The sequence below is a fragment of the Argopecten irradians genome, chromosome 5, assembly GCF_041381155.1.
Source record: "Argopecten irradians isolate NY chromosome 5, Ai_NY, whole genome shotgun sequence".
NCBI classification, from domain to species: Eukaryota; Metazoa; Mollusca; class Bivalvia; order Pectinida; family Pectinidae; genus Argopecten; species Argopecten irradians.
Genome location: NC_091138.1, coordinates 21902813 through 21915357, shown reverse-complemented (window position 1 = coordinate 21915357; position 12545 = coordinate 21902813). Strand labels below are relative to the sequence as shown.

General features: G+C 34.8%; 1 protein-coding gene across 1 annotated transcript in view; it reads right to left on the bottom strand.

Moving 5' to 3' along the window:
• Positions 1-7603, bottom strand: part of LOC138323219 (uncharacterized) — a 28038-nt gene extending 20435 nt beyond the window's left edge. The window contains exon 1 of the mRNA XM_069267644.1: positions 7403-7603. Within this exon, the coding sequence (XP_069123745.1) occupies positions 7403-7466 (64 nt within the window). The 5' untranslated portion in view covers positions 7467-7603. The remainder of the gene's footprint in view (positions 1-7402) is intronic.
• Positions 7604-12545: the final 4942 nt, after the last annotated feature.

The following is a 12545-nucleotide window of genomic DNA, read 5'->3' as shown; positions in this document are numbered from 1 at the left end:
TCTTGGTGAGAATGACGTTATATTTTCTTTCATTTGGGGAGATTGTCTATGTTTCCTGTATAGTGGTGTAAAATTGATATCTTTTCTTCTAACTGCATCATTAATGTATACCTACTTAGTGCTTATATAATGAAATAAATTTATTGGCAGTGAACCGTTAAGCTTGGTAGTATTGTTGTCTCTTAAAATATGGTTTCACCTTATTCGCAATATCACTTTGCACTTTTTGTGTTTCTTATATAAATGTATTTGTTCATGTAACCCTGCGGAGACACCAAAAGTGTTTAGTGGTATTGAAAGCTTTTAACTTACAATGAGATTCGTTTAACGGCAAACCAAGCATGGACACGAGTCATGAACGGTTTTCAATAAACTAGAAAATAATTATATGATATGATATCTCAAAATTGATATCATGCTTGTATTAAAACAATTTTCTTAAAGCAGTTACTATTTTCATTTGAATTTTATTCTGAAAATCTATGCAATAAATGTTATCGTTGAAATGGAATTTTATGCAAAACTGAAATCATTTCTAATGAGATTGGCGATGTTCCTATATGGTCGCAGAACCTTTTATTACTTATATATAACATGACCTTTTGTTGCTTTAGATACGAGTGTTTTCACAAGTTAATAGATTTCTTTTATTCCTTGATTTTATCATGTTTACTGAAATCTCCATACATTGATTAATGTCTTCCATGTTTTTAATTGTGTTTCTCTTTCCCATTCATTGAAATAAGCGATTTGTGACAATAATAAGATTTCACAAAATTGATGACGGGTATAGTTGAGCCATCAGCCGGTAGTAAATTGTTTTAATGGAACCACTCATCCCACTGATACGGTATCTTCGTTATCAAACAACAGCGCTAGATCACTGAACTTAGCTTCCACTCGGAAAATGTGTTATTCATAGAATTATATTATAGCAGTGTATCGGACACGTGAACTAATCTGCCAGATCCAGAAACGTAGCCGATTTATTATTCCGGGAAAAGAAATTAGAAAAGTGAGTATAAAAGCGGAATATTTAATAAAGCATCACTACCCCGTACACGAAATCGCCAATCGTTAGATGTGTTCGGCAAGATATCGAGGTTATAGATCTATTGTTGTCGAGATGCGTCAATCCAGTCAGGGTAGAAATCAGTTTTGATAGAGATTTATTGTTCTGTACGAGGCTAAGTGTGACCTTATTTCTTCTGTTCGTCACGCAAAGTCAGTTATTATTTAAAGTACGTTATCGAGGACCCATTTGTCCTTGTTTTGTTCACGCTAGACTTATACGGAACTGATTGGACGATGAGAACCACATGATATTGGAAATATACAGAATGGGCCTAAGGCAATAAGAGCATTACCGACGTTTGACGGTTTTTTTCGCCATCTGAAACTTAAGTTTATTTTGTTATTTTAACAGATTCAACTAAGGACGTTTAAATAAGATTTAGAAGGTGAAAATAGGATTACCTAGAAAAACCGCCGATCAACGGTCAGTTTTCGGCAACTGTCCATAGATTGATAGCGAGTGGTTTCATGGAAGTATTAAACGACAATGAATGAATCGGTATCAGACAAGTATTCCAAAGGTTGATTGATATTACAGTAATACGTTATAACAAAGCAGACCAATTTAACTCATTATACCTTCTTGCGTCATAGCAAAAATTGCACGTGAGTCTGTATACGAACGCACAGTAGTGTGAAGTTTACACCGACAATGTACATAGAAAAATACACGTGGCGGGGTCATGTGGAGTGATTAAACGAGTTTAAGGCCAGTCTTTAATACCAGTTTTAAGGCCATGTACACAAAACCACGTTGTCGTTTCCCGTCTCCGAACATAACGGAAATAAAATGCTACGACGTCGAATTAGAGGAAGGTCTTGATGTGTAATCTTATTATAGACTACATCTTATGGCGCTCTACCAATTACCGGACATATAGAAGGAACCAATGGCAACAGTGTTTATTTTATCAAAAACCAGTTAAACTACCGTACGATATACAGTAGGCCGGAGGAGAAATATTCTTTAAATTGGATTACAGTGTAAAAGACACAGGCATGTCGGCAGTGTGCTGTCACCACTGGGACAAAAGATTTTTATGGTTTCGTTGCCATTAGAAGACGCAACACAATGGCATGTCGAGTTATATATAGCTTTGTGCTAATTGGTAGGGTCAATAAACTTGCCAAGGAAATAAAATGTATTTCATCTTCCCTTAATTCTAACTCAATGTCTGAGGAAATAGAATCGAATTAATGTGTTCCAGATAAGGCTTCTTTCCAACGGAGATATTCATAGCACAAATCTGGGTTAAACCTAGAAAACAAAGTATTCATCATACAAATGGGAGTCAAAACTCAGTATTAGGTATGATATTCCTCAGATCGATTTATTTCATAACCCTGCAGCACTGACATTCTTCTTACTTTAGTCCAAACCAAGGCTAAAAGCAATTATCATACAGCGGAACAACACATCATCATACAAACCTGGTTCAAACAAAAGCAACGAAAAATCTGGAAAAGGGCAAAGAAGCATGTATTAACAAACGTTTGGTCAACTCATAGCGACAGAACATCACTGCTAAATCGAAATACTAGCCATGAATCTGTTCAAACTTAGCAACGAAACATTCACCAAACAAATCTGGGTCAAACGGTTCAATGAGGACATCAAACTGGTTCTGCACATTAAAATGATAACTGGGAAATGTATCTCACATTTGCTATATCACCAAATAGAATAAATCATCGATGTGAAGTGATTGTATTCTTGAATTTCAAATAAAGTTATACAGGTAGAAATGTTTTGCCTCTAATGGCGATACAATAAGACAATAACTTGTTTGTTTGTTTGATAATTAACTTTCTATTAATAGATATGGTCATGTAAGGACGGACACCCATGTATGCGTAGTGTTGCGTGTATATTGTGCAAGGTGCATGTTTGGGAGACTGTGGTATATTCATATTGTGTCTTCTTGTATTGTGGAACCGTTGCCCTTTTTATAGTGCTGTATCACTGAAGCATGCCGCCGAAGACACCAAGCAACACAACCCACCCGGTCACATTATACTGACAACGGGCGAACCAATCGTCCCTCTCCTGTTATGCTGAGCGCTAATCAGGAGAAGAAACTACCATTTTTATAGACTATGGTGTGTCTCGGCCAAGGGACAGAACCCAGAGCTGCTCAATGGGGCGAACGCTCAACGAAATGCCAAAAAGACAATAACTACTACGCTATATAGTTCCTCGCGGAATGTCTATTCTTTTTTGCATTGCATGTCTGTCTAAAGTTCACCACGACAATTACCACGGAATAACAGCCTAAAGCTTTCTACAACAACGATGAATTGCTTTACTTTGGACATGACATGTTAGCAGAGGGGTGGTGCTATTATTTTGATACAAAATTCTCTCTCACTTGAAGATCGTCAAACATGCAATTAATTTACAATTTTGTTTAACAAAAGTAAAACGGTTCAACTATACAAACGGAAGTATAATTAAAATGGTAGTTGGGTTGATTATGTAATAAGGTTATGGGCCATAGCAGCTCAAATGTGATAGATGCACTTTCTCTTTAGGTGTTTTTATGAATGGAATCGATTATGACTCCGTTTAAATTGGAATATTATCCCGAAACAAGATTAGCATTATACCCTCGTCTGCTCAAGACACTAGCAATTAAAGGCTGAAAGACACATGCCCGATGCTAGGATTAAATTTGATGCCATTTCAAACACTTTAACAATGTTACATAATTTTGCTACAGTTTTCTACATAAAATCTGTTTATTCTGACGCCGAATATTCACGAAAACTATCATTTTTCCATTTCGATTAAAATCGATGGTTTGTATTGCTAAAATGATTGACTATAGTATTTGATACATTTGCAAGACCGAACACTATGTTTAATTTTAGTTAATGCATTTGATGTAAAAATGAACAGAAGGTCGACTATATCATAGATATGTACGGTGCTAGTTTAAGGAAAACACATATGAAGCATTGGATAAGAAAAATACCAACTGAATTTACAGAACAGAATGAAATTAAGATCCATCATTAGCACTTATTTTGGGGGAAAAACTATTATACAATGTAGCTTGAAACAAATCACAAATTTAAAGTTGACTCAGCTAAAGCAAATATCTAAATAAAATAAGGTCTAATTTCACTGTACGTCAGTGGCAAACTCTCGAGTATAGCACGGACTTATCAGGAAATCTAATGTGATCAAGATTCTAAGAAATATTGATAGATCCCATGGAGAAGTTAACTTTAGTAGCACATATCTCAGAGAAACCGAACATAATATCAAAGAAGTACGAGAAAGTATGAATTCACAAAGAAAGGTTTTAAAGGAGGATTAAGTATTTGACTTATTTGAAGATGGAGTCACCCAAAGTCAAAGAGAATTTCAACTATAACACAGATTGGATAATAACTATAAAGAACAGCCTCATTTAGTGGTTGTAGTAAAAAGCATATAAAACATCGATGTAAAATCATTATATTAACAAAACTGGTATATTTGCATGCATTCATGACAATAGAAAATGTGCTTCAGGAGCATGACCGTCTTCGTCGGTATCAGAATTGTGAATACTGGGCAGTCCAGTTCATACCTCCATGTTGATAACCATTTCACGGATCATACATTTTGCGATTTAAGTATCAAATCAATTTCGCGGAGATTCATTTTCGTGGGTTAAAAATGTTAGTTAAATTGTACAGAAGTAAATAATGATTCGCGGAGATAAACTTTCGCGAATTAAAATCAATTGCAAGCGAATGGCAGTTGGTTTACAGTACAGTGATGCAATAAGACATTTTAATTAACTGTATCAAATACGCTGATCATTTTGTTGGTTTGTTCCTTTTACCTCATTGTAGGGAAATGTGATTAGTTCGATAAACAAACAGGTTGGTTTTATGTCATTAAGAAAATAATGTCATAACCATTCCCTGTGTATCCAGATGAGTGTGACCCGTCTCGTTATAGGGAGTGCCTAGCTTTTTCAGTCAGATAGTTCGCGCAATGATGAATTCGATAATTCACAATTATTACTGCAACGAAGATTTTCAAAGCATTGCCCAATCATATTTTAGGGCAACATATATGATATGTGTTAAAATATGTGCGTTAACAGTGTATAACCCTTATTCTAACACGATATGTGTTAAAATATGCGCGTTTACAGTGTATAACCCCTATCATTCGATGAATGGTAACTTATTCAAGCTATCTAAAATTTAACCATCAATAAGCATTAGTTTCACGTTGTTTCTAACAAAATGCACTTCATATCGTGTAGCTAATACGTATTGTTTCATTTCCTTCGGACCGACTACACTTATATTGGTAATAAGCTTTGGTTCATTTGCCTTTTGACAGGATATACTGTAATAATATCTATTTTTAATAATACATTTTCGCTTGTACCGAGCATTTTCATTGACTTGAGAATTTATCACATGATGCAAAATACAATGTAAGGCGTCAATATTTGTAACTTCGTATCTGATTGGCTTATATAACGGCGGTTTGATTTCATAGAAAATAATCCCTCAAGAAACTTTTAATTTCATAGGATTAGACATCCTCGGTAACCCAGGCGATATATACACTAACGTAAGTGAAGCGTAGTGTAGTGCGATCACCCGTGGGTCTCCGACGATGAGGATTAGATTAAATTTTCATAGCATAAGAATATATCCAAGCTAATCCTAATACGCATTGTTTTTATGTTCCTACCGACCGAATACACTGCATGTAGACAATAAGCATTGTTTTTATATTCCTCTGGACTAAATACATGTATACAGGGTGTCCCAAAAATATATTTGTCTGGTTTGTTATATATCGTTGTACAGAGCAGATCACTACCTTTCTTATGGTAAATAGATCGAAATCCTCCGTCTATCAAAACATTTTTTATAAAGTAGCAAGCCCGGGACATGTTTTTTGGGACACCCTGTATATGTACTCTACATATAAACAATATGCATTGGTTTTATGTTCCTGTGGAAAGAAAATACTATGAATGGATAATATCAGCATTATTTCCTGTTTTCCTTGGAATACACTGTCTATAGCATGTGTACTTATTCCTACCAAATCAAGCATCAGCGTTAGATTGTGATTGAGCACTACAAGTAATTGCACTACATCATATAGAACAATATTGGAAATCTCTTATTGTCTTCAGAGAAAGGTCTTATTTAATTGTCTGAAACGCGTGTTCCATCAACTTCCGGATACGGTGTCATCACGCCTGTGACTGGCAGTTTGGTCTACGCACGAGAGCTACCTTTTGTAAAATGAATAATCATGTACGGAACACTGAAGTCTCCTATTAGTGTTTATACATGTATATTGCCAATAGCAGATTGAAATTGCATGGAAATTAACAATTTGTGAGATATAATAGATTAGCAAAACTGGTTAGATATTCAAGTTACAAAAACTGATTTTGTCTTCAATGTGAATTCTTATAAATTCATGATACAATGGTCATATTTCATAGCTTTATTTCAACGGGACTTTATCACAAGTGTCGTATTTGTTACTTGTACGGTGATTTGTTTTTTAAACGTCGACACTTTTTGATTTCTCAAATATGTTTTATGTATGAAATTTACATGATAACATTAAGAAATTGAACATAACCTTCTATAAAATTGTGTCCGTGTCTTAAATGTGCAATTCTTTAAAGCACAAACAAATGAATTCACGTTTTTATCTTTAACTATGTATGTTATGAAAATATGGTTTCAAGGCACAAACAAGACAAACGTTAGTAAATAGGAAGACAAAATTTAGAGTACGTGACCTTTTCTTTGTTATTTTCAGACCCTGCAACAGTGAAATTGTTCAGAATGATATGTCAAGTGACGGCTAATTTATGTTCTCTATCTCCATTCCCAAAACCCATCCCTGTCAAATTAATAAAAATAAAAATAAAAATAGACAATTGATATTGGTAAAAAAAGGATCAATTTATCGGAACGATCTGAGTTGATGTAGAAGATACTTCTTTAATGTAGGGGATAGGCGCGAATACGCGGACCGCCAGAAAGGACATATTTTCATGTAACTGTAAGAGTCCGGTGATTTTGGTTTCTGATACACGAAAGTGTTCTTGTTAATTACATTTTATCTCAAAAAGTATCAATTGAATGCACCGATAATTGTTCAGAGAGTTTTAAATCTGCATATCTCTTTTTTAGTTAGTATTGTTACAGTTTAAAGTTACTTTTTAGTATAAAGTACAATGTTTCCATTTTATTTAATCATACTTAAGCAATGTGTTGTTATAATTTGATAGGTATATTTCTAAGATTTACTTTAAGTAAAGTTTAAACAATAGCTTACCTGTGCGGTGCAGACACACAGCCATAAACCCCCAAATCACCATGACTGTATTTTGGTATAGCATGCTGTCACTTTTATGTCCCCTTTCTTTCTGTTCACCGGTCAAAGAACACGTCCAATGAAAGGGACAGGCCCGTGATTATCCCGAGTGAAAGATTCCTTAAAGGAACCTGATTTTAGAGTCTCATGCTTGGTCTTATCCCGTCAGCGTCTCACAAGTAAATAGAGACATCGAGCGAACGCCGAGGTGGAAAATGGTTAAGTCGATAAACTGGCCTTACGCAGTCAAGTGTGTGCTCTGACAGCCAGAGGTAGAACTAACGCTGCACTATCGCCAGTGGTTCAGATACCCAATAGTACACAAAATGGTGATGCATGGGAAATGACAAAGTTTACATGTGCTTACCTGAAATTTACATGTCCCACAAGAAACCTGCAACGGTTTTTTCTAGAGTTGTGGAACAATATTTATATTATTGTTGTTTTTTGTTACGGAACGGAGAATCTCTTAGATGAACAATTCCTTTTGTCATGAACTTTGACTGTTTCAGAAAAGCTAAAGGGTCTTATGCAATGTTGATCACGATACTTTATCAGATTTTATAAGAAATCATACTCAGTACTGGTCATGTTAATTAGTGTATCTTCGTTTCTCGTTTTTTCCCGTTACATTTATCATAGGGAAAATCATTATAAACGCCATATTTTGAGGACATCTCAATGTTGCAGTTGGTATCAATATACCTGCTTTGTAATTTACCAAGACCCACTTGTTCAAAAGGTGATTCGGTTAATAACAGTTTAACGGCAATTATCAAATCAAGATAAAAGTATCTTTTGTAAAACAAACTTGACGATTTTTTTATAAAATTCTGAAGTATCCCATTCTTTACATACCTGTCCATTTTATAGAAGATATATTCACAGATACTGTAGCAATTAAGAAATAAAAATATCACTAATCAGGACTTTATATCGCTACATTATCCTCACCTTATAACAACGTACATGTACAAGTAGTTATATTTGTTACTATTTAATACCATACATCGATGTACATGGACATGCAAGACATATAACCAGTCAAAGAGAAATGCCGTTGGTGTCCTGTATCAATAATTCGGCTAAAACATACGGGGGAACACACATTGTCGACCCGAAAGCATCAGCTGAAGCAGCAGAATTTGCAGTTTGTATACAGCATGGTTGTACTAACATTACATAAGGGGCCAGAGTAGAAGAATCTAACTACATTACCAAGGTACAGAATCAAATCTACCTAAAATAGAAGTTGACTTTGATTTTCTAGTTTCGAAGTTGGACTTGACACCAGACGTTGTCATTTTGACAGACAGATATCGTGTTTAAATACAACTCTTAGCTGACACGGGGCACTTGAGCCCGTTCTGTCTGATGAACATCTTTACTTAAAGTGGATATTGGTATATCAAAGACACAGAAACACCTGCTACTTAGGTCTATATATGCTCAACGGCTTGACAATCAGAATATATATATATATATTTCGGTTCAATATTATTTTATCACGTTTAAATTATCAGTAGGTAGAATATGCAAGCGAACATCGGAGTGTAATGAAATTCGTTATTGTCTGCACATTTGGTTGGTCGGGAAGATGATGTAAGTTTAAAAGTTGTTGAAACCGTAATTTCTAAATTTAACTTTTAATGTTTTACATTCCAGATTGTGTAATAAAAATATTCTGCGTTAGAGTCTATCCTACAATGTAACTGCATGTTCGTGCAACGAGCAAACTAGCCAGATACAAATCAAACCTACCAACGAACCAACCAACAACCCTGCATCGATTAAATAAAAGTAATTCAGGTTTTCATTTATTTTCAAATAGCGGTTTCATGTCTTTTCTTTATGTTTGATGAAAAGTATCGTTTATGATGTCATTCTTAGAAAGGTACCTAAATCTCTTTGTGTGTACATGGTATCGAGGCCATGGGCTAGGAGGGTCACACATGGGCCCCCAAAAAAACCTCCGAACCAATTATTTTCTTAACCCTTATGACCCACTGATCACAAATCAAAATGTTGACATTACATAAGTTGGGATAAACTTCCGATTATGACGTCATCAAGATGGCCGCCATCTCGAATTTCACTAAAAAAAATGAAAAAGTAGTCATAACATCGACATTTTTCAACCGAAGTAGACAAATGAGGTATCAAAATGACCACAATAGAACAACAAATACATATCAGGACTAAAATATCCAATATATGTAGGGATTTTATGCAGAAAATGAAAAAATCGGATATTAAGCTCAAAAATGGTGATTTTTCAGCAAATTTTTCATATTTGGCTTAACACTGCAAAAATGTTTCCCAACAACAAATTATTATTCATAATCAGTTATTTTATCTCTTGTCAATCAGTTTATACAACAAAACAAGGAAAAGAGAATTATTGTTATACCATCATTTGGTTTACCAAATATCTCGGATTCTTATATAGGGCATATGATTGTTATTTTTTCCAAACCACCGACACTACAGTTTCCTGGTGTCTTAGAATTTCCTGAATATAACATTGGCTATTGACGATTTAGATCTTAACAAATTTGAATTCAATGTTGGCTGAATATCTTAGTGGGACTTCAAAATAATCCATTTTCATGTTCGAAATTTTGTGGACTAGTAGCGTCTCACACTGAATTATTACAGCGTAACGCCAACTAATAGATATATATGGTAGCAAATTAAAGCTGAGGTAAGCCTGTCATTCCGTAAATACCATGACACTCTCCGAAACGTTTTGTGTCTTTCGGAATGAGCACATCCATTGCTATTTCCTGTGTATAACGTAAGGAAATGTCAGTTGGTTACTACAGTGTTACATATTTCTTTCACTAGTTCTTTGTCTTCGATGGCGATGAGCTGATGTGACATTACATTACCGGGTTACCGTCGTGGTTCTAACTTGTCGACCGTCCATGGCCAGAGTTAACATAAGAAACATCGGCTTCAAGGATGTGGGAGCTCTTCCTGTTTCCAACCTAGTGATTCAGATATCGTATGTGATGTTCCAGACTTCACCGGCATGACGGAAAAGACACCAGATCCACATTCTGCGAAGGGTTGAGCTGGTTCTCCTTAAGTCGTATGAAGCACAATTCCTCATTCGTGTGAACCTTCAGTGACCATAGATGGCACAGCTGGATTCTTTGTGGTCATAAATGAGGTCTGCAGTGAAGTTCCGCTATTTGCCAAGTCTGGAAAGCATTGTAAAAAACCTTTTTTCTCTAGAGTCTTCAATGTTATCTTTATGCATACACCAGATGTGACACAACCAGCACATTCAGGGGAGTGGGAAAAGTCAGACCAATTAATTTTTTAACATTTATGGCCTCATTAATGACCTCGTTGATATCACCTGTGCCATTTATGGTCGCACGAGGATCCACAGGATTGATGAATGGTACTTCATACGAATTATGAAGCTATGCACTAAGGTGAACCAATTCCACCATTCGAAGAATGTGCATCTGGTGTAATTTCAATTATGCCGGATAAATCTGAAACAGCATATACATATATGTTAGAATCTGTGGGAGATCCCGAATTTGATACTGATATCTCGATTACTCTTATTTGGACTGCAAGCTACCAGACATGCCGAGTCTCTTCAGTGGATAGAGCAGTGAGGCGAGAAAGCACGCACAATGATAATGGTTATCATTAAGAACCAGTGAAAGAAATATGTGACACTGTAGTAACCATCTGACATTTTGTTTATGCTATGCATATGAAATAAACAATGAATGTGCTCATTTTCAAAGACACAGACGTTCTGGAAACTGTTAATGATATTAACGGAAACACAGGCTTAGCTATGTTACATTTGTTACGCTATCAGTAGGTGTTGTGCTGTAATAATTATTTTTGAAACACTGCTTATCTCCAAATTTTCAAACATGAAAATGGATTATGTTAAACTGGTCCCACCTAGATATTCTGTCAACTTTACATTATTTTTTTCCGACTTATAAATCGTCAATAGTCAATGTTTTATTAAAGGAAATTATAATACACCAGGAAACTGTAGTTTCAGCGGTTTTAAGTTCGAAAAAATAGCAAATGCACATTATACGCACCCGGTGTTGTTTTGTAAACCTAATTAGGGTATAACAATAATTCTCTTTTGCCTTTCTATATATTTTTGTATTTGTTGTTGTTTTTACTGATTGATAAGACATCAAATAACTGATTACGAATAATAATTTGCTGTTGGAAAACGTTTTCGCTGCGTCAAGCAAAATATGAAAAATTTGCTGAAAATCCCCATTTTTTAGCTTAAAATATAATGTTTTTCGTTTCCTGCGTACAAATCACTACATGTATTGGATTGTTTGGTCCTATTATGTATTTGTTGTTCTATTGTGGTCGTTTTGATACCTCATTTGTCTACTTCAGTTGAAAAATGTCGATGTTATGACTATTTTTCATTTTTTAGTGAAATTCGAGATGGCGGCCATTTTGATAACGTCATAACCGGAACTTATACAATTTTAACATTGGTTTTTGTTGTTGTTGTTGTTTAAACTGACTGATAGGGTATAACAAAAAAATTGATTAGAAATAATACTTTGCGGTCGGGAAACATTTTGCAGCATCAAGCAAAATATGAAAAATGCTGTAAAATCACCATTTTTGAGCTTAAATCAGATTGTTTCATTTTCTGTGTAAAAATCACTACATATATTGGATTATTTGGTCCTGATATGTATTTGTTGTTCTATTGTGGTCATTTTGATACCTCATTTGTCTACTTCGTTGGTTGAAAAATGTCGATGTTATGACTATTTTTCATTTTTTTATGAAATTCGAGATGGCGGTCATCTTGATGACGTCATAACCGGAAGTTGCATGGGTAGTACAACCGTCCCAACACAAGTATTTGGCTAAATGTAACATTTTCGTAGGTTCCATGTCAACATCATTTAACAAATGTAATGATTCTTCCATTAAAACCTTTTTGAATATTAAATTAAAGATGCTCCAACGCAGACAGAGCATAAATCATATTCATTATTTGGAAAATACTTGATGTTTAATCATGTATGTCTATTTAACATAAAAATAATTATAGAATAATTTGTTTTGTTTTTGT